We start from the raw sequence: 24,927 nt of genomic DNA, 5'->3' as shown, positions 1-24,927 counted from the left end.
TCCCTAATGCCACGGTATTTAGACTACTCTCTATGTTGATTACTCTTTTATGGAACATGCACAATGTGCCTCTGTATAGAGAAGTGGGACTATTTCTTACCTTCCTTATCCAGGGTACTTAACCACTCAAAAAGGTCACATTCTTTTTTTTGGCAGCCATATCATATCATGACTTAGTGAGTTTGTGGACAAGTAAAACCCTTAGGACAATCACATATGACAAACCTGGTCCAATACACAAATACCTAATCCGAGGTATAAGGCTGTACTTTCACCCCAATTGAATTTCACTTTGTTAGTTCTGAGGCAATGTTCAGACTAAGGAGATATTTTGTATATGTGTCCTATAACGTATTTCTTATCCCTGCCAGCTTTGTGTTGTTCGTAAATACGATAAGTAAGTATACTATGCTTTCACGGCACTGATAAAAGAAGCTAGGGTCAAATATAGAATCATGTGACGAAAAAGGCCCCTCTCTTTTAAGATAATACACAAGCATACTGTCAAAATTTAGTTTCTGAAAGCATTCTGTCCCCAAGTCATTCTCTTCCTTTTTCTTCTCTGATCATAGGTTCATGCTCCAATTTTCTAAGCTCTCCTTGAAATCTTTGGAACAATGAATTCTGCTTTCCTAAACTGTGGAATAAACATCTCATATTTCTTTCTTTTTTTTTTTTTAAAGATTTTATTTATTTATTTGACAGAGAAAGATCACAAGTAGGCAGAGAGGCAGAGAGAGAGAGAGAGGAGGAAGCAGGCTCCCCCGCAGAGAGCCCGATGCGGGACTCGATCCCAGGACCCTGAGATCATGACCTGAGCTGAAGGCAGCGGCTTTACCCACTGAGCCACCCAGGTGCCCCAACATCTCATATTTCTACTGTGTTTAGTATATTTGAATATGGACTAAAATCCTTTCTTAGACTACAAGGTAGCGTATGTGTGCATATAAAAATAAATGGATAAATCAACAGGTTTTTCTTCCTGTTCCCAAGTCATTTTAGCTTACCCATAAATACCAAAAGTTCAAAGGGATTTTTAAAAGTAATCCATAAAGACACAGTTAAGTGGTTAAGCCCCACTCCTCCAAACAGGTCAAATAGACTTTGTTCTGAAGAATGGCATTAAGTAAACTATTAGAAGGAGAATTATTATAGTCAAGTGATTAACAACAGACTCCATCCTGGACCGGTCCTATATCACTCCCGGATAGCAAGTAGGCACTTAGGGAAACACAATAACTCTCCTAGAGTCATTCGGTAACATTTATTTAGTACAGCATATTTCTGTAAGCACTTAGCGTATTACAGGGTACAACTTAACACCAAAAAAAAAAAAAAAAAAAAAAAAAAGCTGTACCAAATGCTTTTAAAAAACCAAACTCATCAAATAACAATTGTTTCTTCAACAGAAGGCATGTTAACTCAGAATACCTTAAAAGAACATGAAGGAGTTCACAGTAAATCACCTGGGACTACAGAGTTTTAATATTTTGCCTTAAGTCACCCGAGGCAATGAGTTAAAAGCTTAAAGAAAACTTTCACAGAGCACGGTGTACAATTAGCACCTGTAGAGAAATGGGTAAAATGATTGCAAGGGAAATCTGAGATAACCCTCAAGGCCAGCACACATGAAGAGAGAATGGTCAGGACACTGCATTGGTTCATCCTGCACCACTGATTTACACACATATCTACCCACAGTCTCCACATGCAGTATTGAAGACAAAAACCTCTTTATTTGCAGAAAAATGTCTGTTATTAAACAAAAGCAGTCCATCTTCAGCACCAGCTTATCCACACTAAATTACTATTCTTCCCTAGACTATTAAAGGTAGTGGGATTGAATCTATCACTGTAATCTGCAATTTTATACCTCAACTTCATAATTAAGGCTATAGAGTCTGATACTGAAAATCAGAATTTTCCTTAGCTGTCCACAACAGAAATAAGGAGATAATGATGAAAAAACAACACACACACTAGGCTCTGCTATGATCTGGTGACAAAGCACTTCAGTCAGGACTCAAGAGACCTTGGTTTTCCATCCTAGTTTTCTCATTATAAGTATGCCTTTGGTATAGAAAGCTGTGCTCTGGCCTAAAATGATATAGATTGCAATTTCTAAGAAATAGCACCACTACTGAAAATAATATATAACTTCATGTTCCTTCTTTTGTATCTTAGTATTTTACTCACTTTTCAAAGATTTTCATTTTTTTAAGTAATTTGTACACCCATCATGAGGCTCAAACTCACAACCCTGAGATCAAGAGTCTCATGCTCCATCAACTAAGCCAACCAGGTGCCCCATCTCAGTATTTTAAGGTCAACTATCAAAATAAATTTATATATATATATATTTTTTTTTTTAAGATTTTATTTATTTATTTGACAGATCACAAGTAGGCAGAGAGGCAGGCAGAGAGAGAGGAAGGGAAACAGGCTCCCTGCTGAGCAGAGAGCCTGACTCAGGGCTCGATCCCAGGACTCTGGGATCATGACCTGGGCTGAAGGCAGAGGCTTAACCCACTGAGCCACCCAGGTGCCCCTAAATTTTTATATTTTAAAGATCCAGTACACATATGAGATTGTAGACAAATTTTTCCTTGATTTTCATGATTATTGCATGATTATTATTAATATTAAACTTAAAAAAAAAACCAAAATCCCATTTGGAGATAATATACCTTTGGGAGTAATGGAAATGTTCTATACTCCAATTTAGTAATAGTTACACAGGCGTATACATTCATCAAAACTCATCAACCAAAACACTTAAAATGGAAGAATTTTATTGTACTTAAATCTAACTTGATAATGTTAATTTTTTTAAATTCCCTTTTCAACTTTAAACCTTTCAGCCTCATTTTCTCTTAACCTCCTCAACTCCTATTACCTTCACCTCCACTCCACCTCGGTTATTGTCTTCTCATTCACTCATTCATGCATGCATTCAATAAAAATTCTGAAACAATGTGTTAGGTACTGGAGATACAGTTATGAACAAGAATAGCTCATGCTCAAGGAGTTTATTGTCTAGAAAGACAGACAGCAAACAGGTAATGCTCAGGACAGCCTGAGACATGCTGTGTACAACAGGAATATGAAAAGGGTGCTCCAGGAATGCACAGAGGCTCCTCTAACCAGCTCTATCATCACAAAATCTGATGTGCCTCCATGTTCTCAAACTCCAAAAGCCCTTACGGACCATAATGTTCAGTTCTTCCATTTATGTCAACATCATAACTTTTAATAACTCAGATCCCACCAATTCTCCACAGAATTCCTATTTTGGCTTTTCCTATACCCCACCTTCAGCCTAGACCCCAATGTTAGCTACTACCCTAGTATGCCTCCTCATTTCTCTTCCCATCCTCCCTCCACAACTCCTTCCCCCAATCACCACCAATCTTGTTAAAATAAATCCCTAATGTTGATTCTCAGTTATTCATTAAGAGTACATAAATATCTACTATTTCAAACACATACTGGGATATATCAATGGAAAGTCAGACATGATCCTTGGCTTCATAAAGTTTGCATTCTGGTGAGACAGACAGATATTTAAATAATAAAGACAACACAGTAATTACAGATTGTAATAAGTACAATAAAGGAAATAAATAGGGTGCGTACACACAAAAGGATAAGAAGAACCCATCTTTTAGACTGGGTAAGCATCAAGAAAAAGCAGAGGAAAAACACTCTTGGGAAAAAGAACAGCAAGCAAAGGCACAGGCCCTAGAGCAAGACAGATCTTGTGCTTGTTTTAGAAACTAACAGGCCAACGTGGCTAACAGTAAATGACAAGAAATAACAGGAAATGGGGGGAGATGCAGGAGCCAGATCATGCAGGATCTTGAAAGACTTGTAATGAGTTTAGATTTTATTCTAAGTAAAATGGGAAGTCACTGAAGGATTTAGTCAGGAGGCTGACATGATCTGAATTAGTTTTAAAAAGATTACTCTGGTTGATCTGTGGAAAATAAACTGGAAGAGGGCAGAAATGGAAGCGAAGAGACCAGTTAAGAGGCCACTCCAGTTGCCTAGGCAACAGATGGTGGCTAGGACTAGAGAGGTGGAGTGGAGACAGAGTTGTTTGTGTTCAAGAGCTATTACAGAAATGTCATGAGACAGGGATAAGAAAATTCTTGATCAGCCTCCCTTCTTTCCCCCTCTCCAAACCTGGTTCTTTCTCTCAGAATATGACACAACTATGGCCATGAATGATTAAACCAAAAACTGAGGATCCCGATGTCATTCGCTTCTTCCCTTTTATCCTCATGCCTAATCCATTAGCAAACCTTTTTGCTTCTACCATACCTGCAAAATCTCTCTCAAATCTATCCACTTTTCTCTATCTCTAGTGATGTCTCTCTAGTAAAAACCACCATTAGCTAAGGCTTAGGTTATAGCAGTAACTCCCTAATTGCTCCCCCTGTTTCAAACACTTATCAGACATCCAAGTGGCTATATCAAGTAGGCAAGTAGTTGGATTTGTGAATCGTTAAGTTCAGAAGTGAGATGACCTAGAGATATAAATTTGGGAATGGAATGCATACTAACAGTATTTAAAGCCACAGAACTGGATGAAATCACATAGGCAGAGGGCATAGACAGGATAAAGAAAAAACCTTAGTGCTGAGACTGACTAAGGAAAGAAAACCCAGTCAAAGTAGACAGAAGGCAAAAGTTCTGTCAGACCACCCCACATACTCTCTGAATTCCCAGTGTTTCTCAGTCCTTACCTTCTCGACCCAATAAACCATCCTCTCCTAGAAACTAGACCCTATGGCATCATACTACTCTCACCTACTTGCCTGGCTGCTACCTTTCTAGGTCCTTCTCTGGTCCTTCCTCCATCTCCTATTCCTGAAATTCAATCATCCCTGTCCCCAGTCCTTCTCCCTCTCTCCCTCTGTGTCTGAACTTGTGTGTATCTGATCATGTGTGCGTGTACACACACACACACACACACACACACACACAATTTTCTCCTCAAAGATCTTCACCATTCCCACAATCTCAACTGTCAACTCGATATTGAGAATTTCCAAATGTCTAAGCTAAGTATTACTCAAAGTGTGGCTCACAGACCAGGACTTCGGAATCAGCAGGGCATGCTTGTGAAAATTCCCCAGCCTAGACCTACAAAATCAAGTCCTAATGATTCTTTTTTTTTTTTTTTTTTTTTATCTATTTGACAGAGAGAGATCACAAGCAGGCATAGAGGCAGTCAGAGAGAGAGAGAGGAGGAAGCAGGCTCCCTGCCAAGCAGAGAGCCCGATGCGGGACTCGATCCCAGAACCCTGAGATCATGACCCGAGCTGAAGGCAGCGGCTTAACCCACTGAGCCACCCAGGAGCCCCTACTCCTAATGATTCTTAAGCAATGACTTTTATAAATGTCCAGTAATTCAGACCTATTATTTCACCTTAATTGCATGTGAGGTGATATTGGGAATTTGACAGCCTTCATGTTTTTGATAGCAGTATTGCAGAGAAATAATCTGGGGTTTAAGAAGAAAGTTTGATTTAAGGATAACGGAAAATACAACCAAGAGTAAGGCTCTAATGGAGTTGGTTAAGATTTCTAAAATGTTGTAACTGTCCCATATTTATTATTTTTGTTTTCCCTGCTTCCCAATGGTGATTTAAAATACAAATCATTCAAATGTTAAAGAATCTCTGAGCTTGTTTTACTTAACAGTAAAGAAGTAGTGAACTGGAAGCCAGAATGCCACTACACTGTCAGAATAAAATTGAGGACAGTAGCTTTAAAAAGAAAAGGAACATAAAAACATATCTGGAATCCTCAAGTAGACAGAGCAATCTGCCAAAAAAGTGATCATGAGGCCTGTCACAGGTCTTCATCCACTTGTATCACCTTATCTTGTATTAAATTCTTTGAGCATTTGTCTTATCTCTGTCACTAAACTGCGAGTTCCTTCAGGCTATTTCTCTTGGCATCCATCCACTACTTTGTAAAACCTACAGCCTTGCCCCAAGAAATCTAGTATCTCTTGAAGTAAAGAGTTTGCAACCTAATTCTACCTTGATATCTGTACCATTATGTCCAATTAAAAATAAGCAGAGTCTAGACTGATGAGGTTTTACTTAACCACCTGGAAGGAATTAATATAAGAAAGCTTTAAATAAGCACTAGTCATTTTTGGCAATACAAAATTACAGTAACACTTCTATCCACACAATTTCTGTACTGCTTCTAAGATGTAGAACACACAAGCTACCATTAAAACCAGATGTTTCAGGTGCTTCTCAATTTTCCCTACCTTCTCATTTCAAACAGATGCTTTCCTACTTCAATACTGGCAGTGAAGCGAGGTTTAACTGCTATATGAGATAGAAGATGGTTGCAAGCAATTGCTCTAGTTATGGCTAAACCCTTATTCCAACTCCCTCCCTACCTGGTTTCTATCTCCCAGCCAGTCTCTCCAGTCCCTGGGGTGGATTCTTAATTCTGGAGCTCACTTTATTCTCTCATAAAACAATGCTGAACAATGATTAAAACAGTCCAGGGGTGCCTGGGTGGCTCAGTGTTTTAAAGCCTCTGCCTTCAGCTCAGGTCATGATCCCAGGGTCCTGGGATCGAGCCCGATCGGAGCCTGCTTCCCTTCCTCTCTCTCTCTGCCTGCCTCTCTGCCCACTTGTAATCTTTGTCTGTCAAATAAATAAATAAAATCTTAAAAAAAAAAAGTCCAAAAATGCATTTATTAAAACTACAAACCAAAATACTTCAGAAAGAGGTGTATATCCCACACTTTTCTATATGCAGCAATAAAGACAAAGTGATAAGACTTAATACCATGCACGGATCAGTATTTGAGTATTTCCTGCATATCTCCCCACTAGATGCCCAGAGACATCCAGAACATTCCCCAATATTGCCCCCTAGCTCTTATACTCCTCATCTGCTTTCTCCCTGTGGCCAGACTATAGACTCAAATTTGCTCACTGTCTCTGCCTTCCCATTCTTTCAAAATACAAGGGCAAAGTATAGACTGCTATATTAATTAATAGTACTGCATTGATTAAAAATGTCTGGAGGTTTTTTCTTCACCTTTAATAAGAAGCGACAGATGACGGGTTTCTCCACTGAGGGGTGAGGCTTGGGGTTCTCAAGACACCGGAATGAGACACTATAATTCCTACACCCCATATCTTGACGAGTTGACAGTGGCAGTATTCCCTGCCATTATCAGGCCCCACCCAGCCAGCTAAGCTATATAACATTAGGTGCAGCGTCCTGGATTCCTGTCATTAAGAGGGGCTAGCACTGCGTCTATGCGAAAATGGCTTTTCCTCTAATCCCGCCTTAGCCCCCACACCAGGCCATCTAATAACATCACCAGTTCTTTCTACTTAAGGATAGAGACAAGCTTGAACTCGTCACGACTAATAAATGACAAAATCATTATATTCCGTAGACTTAGTCGGCAGGAATGTGGGTAATGACTAACTTTTATTCGACGGCTTCTTTCCAGATCAATCCATACGACTCCCCCTCCCCAGAGCCGCCAAAAGGGGTGAAGCCCGACATCCTCCAGAGCGCGGTAGGGAGGGACTGGGGGGGACAAAAGGAACTTGCCTACAAGGACTTACAGATGCCAGGAGCTGAGGGGTCTGCGGCAACTCCGTACTGACTTCCATCCTCTCCGCACCCCCGGCCTCCTCGTCCGCCATCTTGAGGGAAACTGACACCCGCAGTTCCAGACCCCCGGCCGGAGACGAGCGGAAACCTGTGGCCGGTCCAAGAAACGAGGGGCGACACTTTTACGACGGCCCCTGAAGTCGGGTTTGACGCAGAATCGAGGAGTGGCTTCCGGTCCGCTTCCCGGAAGCAAGCGTCACGGCCGGTACGGCTGAAGGTTTTTCTTCCCCTAATTTCTTAGTTGTAGTCCCCGGTGCCTGAATGGTTGTGCATCTGGTTTCGTTGCTGTGAACTGTTGCATCTGCGAGGTAAAAAATAAATTCAGCGTCCATTTTGGAAGGAGGAAGACTGTCAGGGGCTGCGAACCTAGTCTGCGTCTCGTTCAGGCCGGGTTGTGTTGTTCTGGGGGCGTTTGTCGCCCTACGTACCCGCAGTGGTTCCTTAGAACCCACAAAATGGAAAAAAAAAAATACTCAAAGCTATTCCATGTTTAGGAATGTAGCCCTTGGCCACATGCGCATGCGCACAGGAACGCTCAGACCCCAGACGCTTTGAGGAGAGGTGGTGAATATTAAAAATTGAAACCTTGTAGTCTTGCATCGGTAGAGGGAAAACAAAATGTAACATGGTCATGTTCATTATGGAACACCATGCGGTGGTGTCAGAAGGAACAAGGTAGACCATCGTGGAAAAATAAGGATGAGTTAAATGAGGGGAAGGAACCCAAGTTGCCGCAAACTGTGTATTTGCAGTTGTGTGCTTTGAAATGTGAAGGAAAAAGCCAGAAAAGGAAAAGAGCAAATTAATAATAACTCTGAGGATAGGAAAAAGTTGATCAAGAACTACTTTAGATTGATCTGTATTGTTTTAAATTTTAAAATGTTTACAAACCAATTTAATAGTGTATTTTTAACAAAAGGGAAAATAACAATAAACCTAACATTCTTGAAGGAATTAAAGGTTAACTATTGGGACGAGATTAATCTTTACCTCAAATTACACGTATCAAAATAATTCTTAATGAACTGAAGAGTTAACTACCAAAAAATAGGTAAATATTTGTATAAGATTGGGATGGAGGAGCCTTTTTTGTTTATTTTTTGTTTTTTGGAGGAGGCTTTTTAACTAAAGCATGACACCAAAGGCAGAAAATATAAAAAGACTGATAGATAATTTAATTAAAATTAAAACATATACAAAAATAAACTATACAAAGTTAAAAAGTAAACAAAAATTGGGAAGAAATGTCTGCAACATTCGTGACAGACCCAATCCCAAAGAAGACTGTTTCAATAGAAAAATGGGCAAAATACATAAATTTGCAACTCACTAACTTTTATAAACATGAAAAAAGCTAACTAATAAGCAAATAAATGCAAACTAAAATGAGGTTCCTTTTTTTTGCTGTAAATTTGGTCAGTTTTTGTTTTTACTTAAAAATAACCACCATGGGGCGCCTGGGTGGCTCAGTGGGTGGAGAGTCTGCCTTTGGCTCAGGTCCTGATCCAGGGGTCTTGGGATGGAGCCTTGCAACCCTCTCCCTGCTCAGCAGGGAATTGGCTTCTCCCTCTGACTCTCCCCCATCTAGTGCACGATCTCTCTCTCTCTCTCAAATAAAATCCTAAGAAAAAAATAACCACCATGTTGGTAAGCTGAAAGGATACTCATTGTTATATAAAATACATGTGTACATTAGTAAACCTATAGGAAGACAATATTCAGAAGCCGTTTTTTCTTAAATGCTTTTTTTTGGCCCATTTATTCCATTTTTAAGGCTGTATCCTAAAGATCTAATTCAGGATGCAAATGAAGTTTAAACTACGTCATTACTGGTAATGGAGAAAAATTAAAAATACTCAAATATCCTCAATAAAGGACACTGGCTAAATAAACTGTGGTCACTCATATAAGGTAATGTTTCTACAGCCATTAAAAATGTTGTAGAACATTGATTCTCAAAGTGTGGTCCACAGACTCTGAGTGTTCCCAAAATTTAGGTGAAATTCGTAAGGTGAAAATACTTACAATAATAACAAAGGAGTTAAGTGTGTTTTTTTTTTGTTTTTGACCACGTGGTATTTGTACTAACTACTGCAGAAGAAATGGTGGGTGAAACTGCTGGCCCCTTAGCACAAAATAAAAGCGGGGGCATCAAATTCAACAAATCATCAAAGCGATCTAGAAGTCATTTCTTGACCACCACGTTCTTGCAGTTAAGGGAGGAAAAAAAAGAATTTAAAGCATTTTTCCCGATGTCCTTGATGAAGCAGTAAAAATATATTAAATCTCAACCTGAGAGTCTTTTAAATATTCTGTATAATGAAATGAGAAGCACACATAAACCTTTTCTTCTGTGTATAAAAGTATGATAGTTGACTTGAGGAGAAATACTTGAGTTGCTAGGTAAACCGGCCATTTTTACGTGGAATATCACATTCATTTACAAGAATAAGTAACAGGCAACTCTCTCAGGTCCCCTCCCTCTTTGGGCACTTTGTACTATCACTCAAACTTTGCTTCATTATCACTCAATAGACCTTGCTTTGCTGCCCACCACTCTGCCTACCTCTTCATTCTTCAAAGCAAAGTGACCAAGAACCACAGGCACCAAACGAAAAAATCCTAACACTACTTACATCTATTTAATTTACTTGTTCTTAATAGATATGTGTACATTACTTATGAAAATTTCATCATATCAAGTTTGTGTTAGCAAAATTTGAACAGACAATGAACTTATTTGACTATTAAAAGCTTTATAAAAATATAATAGATATGCAGGGTTATTCAGACTTAGGTATTTGACAGGCATTTTCTCAAATATGAACAAGAAAGTCTTTCTCTTCAAGGAAAACAGTTTTTGTTGTCCATTTTACGACTAGAGCTTTCAAGAGAACATTCTGTAGAGAACATATCTGCCACTGTGAGTTTGACAAAGTCCCAAGGAAATTGGTCATATTAATGTGTGATTTTTTAAATAATGTATTATGAAATACATTGACATTTGGAAGATCTGTATAACTCATTGAACAGATATCTTCTGTATGACAAATGGAGATACTATAAAGTATGGGTGAAAGATCTCTTCGCATTGTTAAATAGACCAAAATAATTTAATGTTAACGGAGTACAAAATTTAATTAATATGCTTTTAGATTCCACATTGAATAGATCTTTAAGCTTTTACTATTTTCCCAGTTCTACTGCAGTTTCAAAGCATATCCACAATTATATGAAAACACTATTAAAATATTCCTCCCCTTTCCAACTATGTATCTGTGTGAGGCCAATTTTTCTTATATATTTCAACAAAACAACATATCACAATACACTGAATACAGAAGTAGCTATGAGAACCCAGCTGTCTTCTGTTAAAAAAGAGATTTCAAAAAATGTAAAACATTGCCATACTTTTTTTAAAAAAGATTTTATTTATTTATTTGAGAAAGAGAGAGACAGTGAGAGAGGAAATACAAGGAGGGGAAGTGAGAGAGGGAGAAGCAGGCTTCCCACCAAGCAGGGAGTCCAATGTGGGGCTCGATCCTAGGATTCTGGGATCATGACCTGAGCTGAAGGCAGACACCCAATGACTGAGCCACCCAGGTGCCCCCATTGCCATGCCTTTTAATAATTCTTATTTTGTTTTTTGGAAAACTTACTTTTCATTAAAAATGTTTTGTTAGCATGTATTGGGTTGATAATTGTTATTTTGAACAAATTAAAAGATCACTTAAAATTTTTCTCAGTTTTAGTTTCTAATGTAAATATCAATAGATAAAACCTACATAAACAGAAGATCTTTAAGGTCCCCAATATTTAAGCATATAAAAGGATCCTGAGACCATACAATTTATTTTTTTAAAGATTTTATTTATTTATTTGACAGAGGTCACAAGCAGGCAGAGGCAAGCAGAGAGAGAGAGAGGTGGGGAAGCTGGCTCCCGGCTGAGCAGAGAGCCCTATGCAGAGCTTGATTCCAGGACCCTGGGATCATGACCCGAGCCAAAGGCAGAAGTTTTAACCCACTGAGCCACCCAGGTGCCCTGAGACCATACAATTTAAAAGCTATTGTTGTAGAGGCATTTTTATTAACTTGAGAAGATATTCACTATATATTGTTAGGTGGAAAAAGCAAGTTCCTAAAAGCGTGTGAGTCTATTTTTGTAAGACAAAAAAAAAAGCACCTATGTATTCAATGAAGAATACTAGTCACCAACATATGGTTATCCTTGGATTGCAAAAATTTGGAAATTTTAATTTTCTACTTTCTCCTTAACTGGTATTTTCTAATTCTTTTTCTAACAAATATTTAGTGCTTATGTAAAAATTTATTTAGGTTTGTTTTAATTTATTTATCTGAGAGACAGAAAGATAGCCCAAGAGCACAAGCAAGGGGAGAAGCAGAGGGAGAAGGAGAAGCTGAGCAGGGAACCCAACATGGGGCTGCATCCCAGGACCCTGAGATCATGACCTGAGCAGAAGGCAGATGCTTAACTGACTGAGCCACCCTGGTGACCTATGTAAAAAAATTTTACTGCCTATTTTTTAAAATAGATAAAATACCAAATACCTGGATGGGTATTTGAATGGATGGATGGTTGAATGGACAGATAGATAGTTTCTAAAGCTCAAAAGTCCTCCATGGTAATATCTTATGTGATCTAGCCAGATGTGGTTGAATCTTTCCTTCCTCCTGGAGGAGCTAGTAGCTATATACCTAGTGTTTAGGACTGAACTTTCTGGATTTGAATTTCTTTTTTTGCCACTTGCTGGTTGTGTGACCTTAAGCAAATTAACCTCTCTGAGACTTGGTTTCCTCATCTATAAAATAGTTTCCTCATACAGTGGTTGTAAAGATTAATGAGACACTCTATCTAAAGCCCTTAATGACTGGCATTGTGCAGGACAATGCCTGTTAGTGTTCAAGATGGACATTGTTTTTGTTCCCTGATTGTCCTTCATCTGTTGGCACTTTCTCCATTTGGTGCAGGAGGTCTTTCCATTGTAGGAAGTCTTGTTGGAGGGGGACAGTGTTCTCAAACATGTGTTTAGAATGAGCCTGGTTGGTATCCTCAAGCAGCAATGTCTATTCTGACTATTCTTGTTAAGAAACCATTGGCTTCTTGCTTCTTGGTCCATGGCAGTTCCTTGGGTTTCTGCTTTTTTTTTTTTTTCCTAAGCCTGTCCCTAGCTTCTTGCAGAATCTTTGAATCTCTGATAGCCTTTCAGTAGATGTGCTTTTTTCTCAAGATAGTTAAAGATGGTTTTTATTACCAGAAGCTATTAGGATCCTATCTGATGTAACCATTAAAGTACTGTTTATAACCTATAATTCTGACTTGTGTCACAGTTTTTCATGGTCTAATTTAATTCCTTCTCTAATCTGTTAGTTCCTTGAGTGCAGGAGCCAAGGCACATACTTAGAAGTCAGCTACTATGTTAAAGACTTTAGATGCATTTTAAAGTATAACTCTGGAAACAGTTTTTTAAAGGATTTTCTTTATTTATTTGTCAGAGGGAGAGAGCACAAGCAGAGCAGAGAGGGAGAAGCAGACTTCCCACTGAGCAGGGAGCCCGATGCAGGGCTTGATCCCAAGACCCTAGGATCATGACCCAACACGAAGGTAGTAGCTTAACCAGTTGAGCCTCCCAGGTGCCCCTCTGGAAACAATCTTATGATGTCGTTCCTGTTATCACTGTTGCACAGAAAAGGAGGTTATAGCTTGAATGGGTGAGACTGCTTGTTCAAACCCACAATTACTAAGTGAAAAAACCGGATTCAAGACCTAGGTCTATATGGCTTCCAAATGTGTGTCTTTAACCACTTCACTGTCCTACCTCCGATAAAAAAAAATTTTAGTCTCTTTTACCACTTTATACGTTGTAATATAAATGTTTATTATTAAACCAACAAAAATATCAGGTATCTGGCACACATTTAACATCCTAGCATGCTTATATTAGACATTTCATAGGGCCTGAACAAGATAAAATAGATACAAACTTATGAATTAGCATTGCTCTTTTCTGATCTAGACCAAGGTGTGGCTTGACCTGTTTTAGAAGAGGATTATGAATTTCTTTGATTCTTCTGCAAAATACATATTTCTTTTTAAATTAGCATCAGCTCACAGTAACTTTTGTAAATTGACAGGTCATTTTTCAGGTGTCATTTTACTGTTCGAAGTATCATCAACAGCTAAGATACATTAATTAGTTTTATCAAAGCCCCAGAATGACACGACAGCCATACTCAGAGCTGTTTTCCTTACACTCTTCATTTATGGATTGTGCTGGAGGTTTTTAATCCTGGTCACATGTTAGTTTGAGAACTTTTTAAAAATTCCAACACCAGGTCTCACTCTAATGATTCTAATTTAATTAAAAAGGAGTGAGACCTAAATAGCCATTAAAAAAACCAAAACTCTCTCAAGTGTTTTGTTTTTTTTAAAAGATTTTTATTTATTTATTTGACAGAGATCACAAGTAGACAGAGAGGCAGGCAGAGAGAGAGAGGGAAGCAGGCTCCCCGCCGAGCAGAGAGCCTGATGCGGGACTCGATCCCAGGACCCTGAGATCATGACCTGAGCTGAAGGCAGCGGCTTAACCCACTGAGCCACCCAGGCACCCCCTCTCTCAAGTGTTTTTAATGAGCAATCAGAGTTGAGATACCCTCAGTGATTCTATTTTAATAGACTTCTATCTCTGGGATATTTTCTTATGTGGATGATAGTAGTGCATACATGATTCCCCTGTCTGGTACAAATCCTTGGTATCCTCATCCAGATTAAAGGAGAGTAACCTTCCCATCTGATCTCCCTATTTCCACTCTCTTGCTCATATTCATCACTTGTTTTCCTGCCAGAGTTACTTGCAAATATAAATCTAGTCATGTGACTCCCTTTTCTAAATAAATTAGACGACCACCCTATAACATAAAACTTAATTCTTGAACATGGCATCCAAAGCCCTTCTCAATCCAGCTTGCAACGCTTTTTGCTAGTCTAATCTCCCTTGCCACCCCTCAACTTAAACTATCCATACGGTTTTTCCCATATTTCCCATTCAATCTCATCCTCCTGTGGTTTTTTTTTTTTTTAAGATTTTATTTATTTATTTGACAGAGAGAGATCACAAACAGGCAGAGAGGCAGGCAGAGAGAGAGGAGGAGGAAGCAGGCTCCCTGCCGAGCAGAGAGCCCGATGCGGGACTCGATCCCAGGACCCTGAGATCATGACCTGAGCCGAAGGCAGCGGCTTAACCCACTGAGCCATGTCCATTGGCCTAGAATGCCCCCTCTCCCACCACAACACCTCTTTCTATAAAGGGATTTCTTTTATTTTTTAGAGTTCAGTTTATATATGACTTCCTCTGAGACGTTCTCTGATTCTCTCATTTTCCAGCATGCAAAATTATTCCCTCTGTGATTTCATTGCACTGGAAATGAAAGAATAACAGGAAACTGGGATATAATCTTGCTAAAATTGCAAAAATAATTTGACAACTTTTACAAAAAGAAACTAGATGCTGAATATATACATACATATATATTTTATTCTTTCATTTACATGAATGGCAATTCTTAGCCTTTTATTTGTCCAATTCACTGAGTTACAAAATTATCTCAATTGGGCCTGGCACATCCTTTGTCAAGAAATACTTCCTTTTTAACACTAAAGACTTTTTCATTTTGCATAATCTTTGGCCTCTTGGAAATAGAGCTATTGCGAAGCCCTTGAGCATGTTTTTTTAAATGGCAGCAACTTGATTATAAAAATGAAGCATTTTGGGGGCGCCTGGGTGGCTCAGCCATTAAGCTTCTGCCTTCAGCTTAGGTCATGATCCCAGGGTCCTGGGATTGAGCCCCGCATTGGTTCCCTGCTCAGCAGGAAGCCTGCTTCTCCTTCTCCCACTCCCCCTGCTTGTGTTCCCTCTCTTGCTGTCTCTCTGTGTTAAATAAATAAATAAAATCTTAAAAAAAAAAAAAAGCATGTTCAGAGACAGTCCAGTGTACCTCTGCAAATTTGAAAAGGCATTCACAGTATGGTGAATGTTTATTGCTTAGCTTATTTGTTTTGGGGCATTTTTATAAATTTTTTTTAATGTTCCAAAATTCATTGTTTATGCACCTCACCCACTGCTCCATGTAATATGTGCCCTCCTTAATACCCACCACCAGGCTCACCCAACCCCTCAGCCCCTTCCACTCCAGAACCCTCAGTTTGTTTCTCAGAGTCCACAGTCTCTCATGGCTCATCTCCCCCTCTGATTTCCCCTAACTCACTTCTCCTCTCCATCTCCCAATGTCCTCCGTGTTATTCCTTATGCTCCACAAGTAAGTGAAACCATATGATAATTCACTCTCGCTGCTTGACTTACTTTACTCAGCATAATCTCTTCCAGTCCTGTCCCTGTTGATACAAAAGTTGGGTATTCATCCTTTCTGATGGAGGCATAATACTCCATTGTATGTATGGACCATATCTTCTTTATCCATTCATCCATTGAGGGGCATCTTGGTTCTTACCACAGTTTGGCGACTGTGGCCATTGCTGCTATGAACATTGGGGTACAGATGGCCCTTTTTTTCACTACATCTGTATCTTTGGGGAAAATACCCAGTAGTGCAATTCCAGGGTCATAGGGTAACTCAATTTTTTAATTTCCTAAGAAATCTCCATGCTGTTTTCCAAAGTGGCTGCACCAACTTGCATTCCCACCAACAGTGTAAGAGGGTTACCCTTTCTCCACCTCCTCTCCAACACAAGTTGTTTCCTGTCTTGTTGAATTTGGCCATTTTAACTGGTGTAAGGTGGTATCTCAATGTGGTTTTGATTTGAATCTCCCTCATGGCTAATGATGATGAACATTTTTTCATGTGTCTATTGGCAATTTGTATGTCGTCTTTGGAGAAGTGTCTGTTCATGTCTTCTGCCCATTTTTTGATGTGATTATCTGTTTTGTGTGTGTTGAGTTTGAGGAGCTCTTTATGGATCTTTGTTATCAGCTGTTTGGGGGCATTTCAGTGGAAAAGTTAACCCAAGACCCTTCAGACAGGAGGATATTTACTATTACATGATTAGTTTAGAAAGCAAAACAATATGAAGCCTAACTGAATTCTGTACTTTCTAAAAGATACATTTTAAAGAAGAATAAAACAAAAAAGAAAAAAAAATAGAGAATGGTACCACCGTCCTCATCTTATGACTCAGTTCTACTTCTGCTATTCATAAGTTGCTATTCCAAGAGTGCTGGTTTCTGAGCTAAGAAAAGAGCCTGGGGCTCTCAGGTCCTCTCAGGAAGTCTATGGACTATAGCAATCCCATGTTGGGGCAGATTATACTTGAAGAAAAAGGCTCCCATACTGAGCTGAGAAGCAGGGATCATTGAGGTTTTTAGGGTCCGGAATGGAGAGGCGATGTAATGGTCTTCATTAGAACAGAAGTTTTCAGTCTTGGACAAAGGTCATTCCTACATTTGTGGGGAGATCAACCCTTGTTAGAACTGGAAAAGTCCTGCGACTGTGATAAAGTAGTCAGGACTGGACGCTTCAGCACCAGTTTTAGGAGAATCAATCCCGAGTTCAGAGATTACATTTCTGGGGTTGGCTTCAACTAACCTTATTTGGCTTCCTTATTTAAAAACAAAGATATCCATACTTAGGGAGTCATATCTGGAGTGAAACTCAGATTTCTGGTTCAACTTGAGTCAGACCTGGATTAGGGATCCATATAGACCTGGATATTGGGTTCATCCTCTGCCCTGAATCCAGAGGTTTCATTTAAGGGCACTGCTGGTCAGACAATCCTATCTGTGCAAGTGATTGACCACAAGAGCGTTTTAGCCCTGATAAAGGGGCGAGGAAAGTCTAGGAAGAGAAATAGATAAATAACTTGTGGAAGGTACTACAAATAGAAAGAGAGAATCGGGATGTGGATCAAAAGCCATTCAACTCCAGTGAGCATGCCCTTCACAGAGGAGCCAGGACACAGAAATGTGCACAGAACTGAGAAAAAATGAGAGTGAATGCTCTCATTCCTGGTAGGTTGAGCCATTTCTGGTTGAGCCAGAAATGGCTCAACCTACCAGAAGAATAAAATCTGGTTTGGAGAGAGACAGAGTGGGTCCTTCCATCAAGTTTGTGGAGAGTTTTATGCCCCAGTTTGCAGCAGGCTGCATCACTATGGGGTTCAAGTGCTTTGGTGAACAGATTAAATAAACATGAACAAATTTATTGGTCCAGAATCTGAGTATATTCTGGAAAGAGGAACCAAGCTGGACCCATGATAGTTTGAGCACCTGTCAGCACAGCCTACCAACCTCTGTATATTCTATTCAGGCATCTTATTCCTTTAAACATTTTTAAAAATAAATAATAACAAATAATATATATATATATACATATGTATATATATGTGTGTGTGTGTATGTATATGTGTATATATGTACGTGTGTGAGTGTGTATATATATATATATATATATATATATATATATATAATAAAGACCAGAGCAGAAATCCAGTGAAATCAATGCAATAAAAGCCAAAAGCAGGGCACCTGGGTGGCTCAGTGGGTTAAAGCCTCTGCTTTCGGCTCAGGTCATGATCTCAGGGTCCTGGGATCAAGCCCTGCATCGGACTTTCTGCTCAGCAGTGAGCCTGCATCCCCCTCGCCCCTCTCTGCCTGCTTGTGATCTATGTCTGTCAAATAAATAAATAAAATCTAAAACAAAAACAAAAACAAAAACAAAACAGAACAAAAAAAATCAAAAGCTTGTTCTTAACAGAAGTGAACAAAATATGGCCCCAACTCCACCTGCTGTCTATTTTTTTTAATTTTTAAAATATTTAATTAATTTATTTATTTGTCAGAGAGAGAGAGAGAGGGAGAACACAAGAAGGCAGAGCAGCAGGCAGAGGCAGAGAGAGAAGCCAACTCCCTGCTGAACAAGGAGCCCGCTATGGGACTCGATCCCAGGACCCTGGGATCATGACCTGAGCTGAAGGCAGCAGCTTAACCAACTGAGCCACCCAGGCATCTCCCTGCTGTCTATTTTAATATAGTCTTCAAGTTAAGAATAGTTTTAACATTTTTCACATGGTTGAAAAAAGATCAAAAGAAGAATATTTTATAATACACTTAAAATGCATAAACTTCAAATTTCAGTGTCCATAAATAAAGCTTTATTGGAATGCTGCCACCTTATTCGTTTGTATATTGACTATGGCTGCTTTTGCACAGTGGTAGATGTGGATAGTCACAATAGAAACACCTGGCCCACCAAACCTAAAACACTATCTGGTCTTTTATAGAAAAATTTTGCTAAACCAAAACAAAATAAAAGTTTTTTTTCCTCTTTACATTGTCATTGTTGAAAACTCAGAAAATATGGATATGCAAAGAGGAGAAAATATAAATAACCTATGATCTCGTATAATTTCAGAATCCCAAAATAACACTGTTGACAGTTTGGTGTATATGCTTCCAGGGGTGTGTGTGTGTGTGTGTGTGTGTGTGTGTGTGTGTAAAATACCCATTAACATGTTATCAATGTATTTTCATACTATTAATGTTTTTTCAAAATTATTTTAAGATTACTGCATGGTATTGGCTTATATGGCTGTGTCGTTTTTATTTCTAGGACTCTTATTGTAGAACATTCACTGTAGTTTGTTTTCAGTTTTCTCCTATTATAAACTTGCTTTAATAAACATACTTATTGGTAATTCCCTATAAACATTCATATATTTCCTTAGGATAACTTACTTTAAGTATAAATGCCAGGTTGAATAGAGTGCACATTTAAATATATTTCATATTTTTTTTAAGATTTTATTTATTTATCAGAGAGAGAGAGAGGGAAAGAGCAGGCACAGGCAGACAGAGTGGCAGGCAGAGGCAGAGGGAGAAGCAGGCTCCCTGCTGAGCAAGGAGCCCGATGTGGGACTCGATCCCAAGATGCTGGGATCATGACCTGAGCCGAAGGCAGAAGCTTAACCCACTGAGCCACCCAGGCGTCCCAATATTTTTCATATTTTTAATGGAAAAATAAGTATGCATTTATTGCATTTTTATTAAGTGTTTCTTATAAGAATTTATGGTAAATATTTTATAATACTAAAGGTTACATGTGACATATTTACATGTTAAAGAGTAACAATAAAATGAAGACCAGTGTATCCACCATCAATTTAAGAAATAAAGGCTAACTTTTAAATATTAAAAAAATAATAACAGGGGGTACCTGGGTGGCTCAGCCAGTGGAGCAAAGTGTGTGGCTTTTGTTCTTGGGGTTGTGGGTTCAAGCCCCCATGTTGGGTATAGCAATTACTTAAAAATAAAATCTTAAGTGTGTCATGGCTGGCTCAATCAGTTAAATAGCCAACCCTTGATTCTAGCTCAGGTCATGATTCCAGGTTCTGAGATTGAGACTTGCTCAGTAAGGAGTCTGCTTGAGGATTCTTTCTCACCGTCTGCCCTTCCCCGTCCCCCCTCCCCCACTTGTGCTCTCTCTCTCTCTCAAATAAATAAATCTTTAAAAAAAAAAAGAAATCTTGGGGCGCCTGGGTGGCTCAGTGGTTTGGGCTGCTGCCTTTGGCTTGGGTCATGATCTCAGGGTCCTGGGATCGAGCCCCGCATCGGGCTCCCTGCTCCGCAGGAAGCCTGCTTCCCTCTCTCTCTCTCTCTGCCTGACTCTCTGCCTACTTGTGATCTCCGTCTTTCAAATAAATAAATAAAATCTTTAAAAAAAAAAAAAAGAAATCTTAAGTAATAATAATAATGTGACCAACATATTTCTCTGGGAGTTTTTAATTTTAATTTCTGAGATTGGTGCTTTTTCTAACTTTTGATGGGGGCATTAGTTCTCTGCATTTTTTTTTTTAAAGGCTTTTGGATTTATGCTTCATTGCAGGGATGGCAAATTAGCATTTGTATCTCAGGAATGTGAAAGCTGACAACCTTATGACTGTTTTCCCATCTATCATATACATTTAAACACATGTAAGAGTGGATTTGATGTCATCCAAACTTGCCGTGATTGCCACATCCCAAAGTGGCTGTGTGGTCCATGTTTCTTTTACTCAACCATAAAATGACATATAAATGATAATCGTGTTTTTAAAAAAGATTCTAAATAGTCTCTACACCCAACAGGGGGTCAAACTTACAACCCCAAAATCAAGATTCTCATGCTCTACTGACTGAGCCAGCTAGGTGCCCCTAAATGGTGATCATTTTAATAGTAACCTAAGATGGGGCGCCTGAGTGGCTCAGTCGGTTGGGCCGCTGCCTTCAGCTCAGGTCATGATCCTGGAGTCCTGGGATTGAGCTCACTGTCAGGCTCCCTGCTCGGTGGAGAATTGCTTCTCCCTCTGCCTGCTGCTACCCCACTGCTTCTGCTTTCTCACTCTCGCTCTTTCTCAAATAAATAAATAAAATCTTTTTAAAAATAGTAACCTAAGGGGCACCTGGGTCGCTCAGTGGGGTAAGCCTCTGCCTTCAGCTCAGGTTATGATCTCGGGGTCCTGGGATCGAGCCCCACATCGGACTCTCTGCTTGGTCGGGAGCCTGCTTCCCCCTCTCTCTCTGCCTGCTTCTCTGCCTACTTGTGATCTCTCTCGTCAAATAAATAAATAAAATTTTAAAATAGTAACCTAAGATCAAGCTTCCCACGTTTATTTTTTAGTTTAGTATTTTACATATATATTTAAATATTTTTTTAAATTTATTTGAGAGAGAAAGAGAGAGTAGAGAGCACAAGCTGGGGGAGGGGCAGAGGGAGGTGAAGCAGGCTCCCGGCTGAGCAGGGAGCCCAACCACAGCTGTACAGTGGCATTAAATGCATTCATATTGTTGTGCAGCCATCACCACCATCCAGCTATAGTACTTTCTCATCTTGCAACACTGAAAATTTGTATTTATTAAACCTTAAGTTCTCATTGCCCTTGGCAGCCACCATTCTACTTTCCGTCTCTGTGAATTTGAATACTCTCAGTACCTCATATAGGTGGAATCATACAGTATTTGTACTTTTACAACCGGCTTATTTTACTGGCATAATGTTCTAAAGGTTCATCATATTATGACATGCGTGAGAATTTCCTTGATCTGTGATTTCTTACTTTTGCTCGTGTTTCAGGTTCCTTATACAGAGCCTGAACTACTTAGATGAAATTCTCCTCAAATTTGTTTTCTTAAGGGGTGAATGGAGTGTTCCATAAAAAGCTGAAAAACTGTCTGGTACCCACTGATGTTCATAGTAACAGCATCCACAAGAGCCAAATAGTGGAAATAATCTGCATGTCCTTTCACAGATGAATGAGTAAAGAAAATGTGGTAGAGTTATACAATGCAATATTATTTGGCCCTAAAACAGAAGGAAATTCTGACCCATGTTATAACATAGGTGAAAACATTTATTAGGGAGTGGGGAGGGGAGGATGAGGCTTCAGTATTTAATGGGTACAGTATTTTAGTTTAGTTCAGGAGATGGATGGTGATGATGGTTGCACAACAATGTGAATGTACTTAATGGCACTAAATTATATACTTAAAGATGGGTAAGATGGTATATTTTAACCAACTGAGCCACCCAGGCGTCCCAAGATGGTATATTTTATATATCACAATTTTGAAATTTAAAAATCCTTACATACACAAAAAACTACTTTGATTACATTACTTTAGCTCTACACAAAAATGACATCACAGAACAATTATTACATACCGTATTTTTGGAATTTTAAAAAAGGTTTATTTATTTGAGAGAGAGAAAGAGAGAGCCCATGCGAGATGGGGAAGGGACAGAAGGGGAGGTAGAGAGAAAATCTAAAGCAAACTCTGCACTGGGTCTGGAGCCTGATGAGGGGTTCAGTCTCACAATCCGAACATCATGATCTGAGCCGAAATGAAGAGTTGGATGCTTAGCTGACTGAGCCACCCGTGCGCCAGTGGATTTTTAAACAAACTTAGTATAAGAAATAGTAATCTGAAGATAATTTCTACATGTTTGTGAGAGTCACATTTTTCAGTTTAAGACTGTTGATGACAATGTCCATTGTTTGTGAAATGCCCAAGTGATACATTCTTCCTTGACTTTAGTTTGGATTTTTAAACAAACTTAGTATAAGAAATAGTAATCTGAAGATAATTTCTACATGTTTGTGAGAGTCACATTTTTCAGTTTAAGACTGTTGATGACAATGTCCATTGTTTGTGAAATGCCCAAGTGATACATTCTTCCTTGACTTTAGTTCTAGAATATTTTGCTTTGATGGGGCATTGCTGCTTGCTCTCTTTATGAGATAACAAGAAATCTCCTTTCTCCTTTGGCTGTTAGGAACTGAGAATCACCTTGTATGATGATTTGTATTAGCTGTATTCCCTAAAGAATCATTAACCGGGGGCGCCTGGGAGGCTCAGTGGGTTAAGGCCTCTGCCTTCGGCTCAGGTCATGACCCCAGGGTCATGGGATCAAGCCCCACATCAGGCTCTCTGCTCGGTAGGGAACCTGCTTCCTCCTCTCTGCCTGCCTCTCTGCCTACTTGTGATCTCTGTCTGTCAAATAAATAAATAAAATATTTTTAAAAAAAGAATCATTAACCATCATTAAATAATTCCTGTTTCGACTCGCTATGAATACCATGATGAGTGAAGCAGTTTGGTTACAGTTCAGTGCCTGCAATCCAGACTGCTGGCCATTGTGACTTTAAACCATTATTTCTCAGTCCAAAATGTCTTAATAGCATGTCTGTTCCTATCATCTGTCATGCAGATTCTTGTTGTCTTCCATTTCTGGAAAATTATTCTGATATTTTTAAAGTTGTTCTAAGGCCTCTCCAAATGCCTGTCATACATGCCATATTGCCTATGTTTTAAATCAGATCATCTCAAATATATCTTCCAAATTTGGTTTAAAGGTATCAATACAGATATTTTTCTAGTGCAACATTAGACAAAACCAAAAACTTTGTTCATACGGACAATGCTCTCCTCACATATATCATAGCCCTAGTATTTTTTTGTCACTTGGGTTCCAAATTTTGGCACTAGCTTTTAACTATCTTTTTTTCTTCCCTCAAATATCTAATCAGCTGTCAAATTCTGTAGTTTTGGTCTTCACAGTTGTTTTACATCTGATCTTTCCTTTGTAATCTCAGTGTCACGCTCTCCCATCTTCCTTCTTCAGGTCTTTGCAGTTACCCACTGCCTGCAGTCTCAGTCTGTTTGGGCTGCTAAGATGAAATATTGCAGACTGGGTAGGTTGTAAATAACAGTATATTTCCCATAGTTCTGGAGGGTGAAATTCTAAGATCAGGGTGCTAGAATGGTTGGATTCTGCTGAAACCCTCTTACAGGTTGCAGATTGCTGATTTCTCACTGTGTCCCCACATGGTGGAAGGGATCTCTCTACGGTCACTTTTATAAGGGCACTAATTCTGTTCATAAGTGAAGAGCCCATCTCTAAATTCCATCACATTGAGTATTAGGATTTCAACATATACCTATTGTGGGGACACAGTCAGACCATAGCACTAGATTATTGCCAATATTCTTCTAAACAGAGTCTCTGCTATACCTCTCCTCTGTCCAGTTGGTTCCCTGTGCTGTTGCCAGATCTGTCTTCACTCTTGACATTTATACAGGCCTTCCAAAATGTGGCTCAAACTAAAGGTCTGGTTCAATTACTACTATTCCTGTAAGTATACTCTAGGCCCATACAAACCAAAGTACTCACTGTTTCCTCAACAGGTCCTACATTTTCATCTTAATGCTTTGATTCATGTTAGGTCCTGGTGGAAAGTGCTTCTCCCCACCCTATCCCCAGTCTCTGCCACTCAGAAATAACTATCCACGTTCTATATGACACCTCCTTAAACTTTTCCTGATCCTATAGATGGGATCTGTTCTGGTTAAACCTCTTCTGGCCTTTTATATCTTGTTGTCTCTTGTGCCACATGGCATATTGGTCTTACATTAAACTTACTTGTATATTTCTCTTTCCTACCTAAGCTTCTAAATAATGAATCATGGTTCTTTAGCTACTTAGGTTTCGCTATATTTTCTGCTGAGATCCATGCCTTGCTTTCCAAAGGTACACAAAAAGTATTTAATGAATTAAAATAGGCATAACTTCAATATTGGCAACATATCCCAAGAAAATAACTCAAATAGGTGTTTAAAAGGGTGCCAGTTGTATAAAAATGTTTTTCTTTCAAAACAGCATATGTTAATTCAGAATGTTTATTCAGAACA

The 24,927-nt window shown here is 39.1% G+C and overlaps 2 protein-coding genes across 3 annotated transcripts in view; one reads left to right on the top strand and one right to left on the bottom strand.

Moving 5' to 3' along the window:
- UBR1 (ubiquitin protein ligase E3 component n-recognin 1) overlaps nucleotides 1-8,208 on the bottom strand; it is a 142,893-nt gene extending 134,685 nt beyond the window's left edge. The window contains exon 1 of one of the 2 annotated variants that reach the window (XM_082735361.1): nucleotides 7,623-8,208. In XM_082735361.1, coding sequence (XP_082591487.1) covers nucleotides 7,623-7,703 — 81 coding nt within the window. In that variant the 5' untranslated portion in view covers nucleotides 7,704-8,208. The remainder of the gene's footprint in view (nucleotides 1-7,622) is intronic. The other variant, XM_082735362.1, reaches the window with a different exon arrangement.
- The window catches only part of TMEM62 (transmembrane protein 62), a 53,683-nt gene continuing 36,638 nt past the window's right edge, over nucleotides 7,883-24,927 (top strand). The window contains exon 1 of the mRNA XM_082735433.1: nucleotides 7,883-7,979. The gene's annotated coding sequence lies outside the window, so the exon portion shown is untranslated. The remainder of the gene's footprint in view (nucleotides 7,980-24,927) is intronic.

This window comes from Mustela nivalis (assembly GCF_964662115.1).
Source record: "Mustela nivalis genome assembly, chromosome: 6".
NCBI classification, from domain to species: domain Eukaryota; kingdom Metazoa; phylum Chordata; class Mammalia; order Carnivora; family Mustelidae; genus Mustela; species Mustela nivalis.
This window is presented reverse-complemented; position numbering and strand designations above follow the sequence as displayed.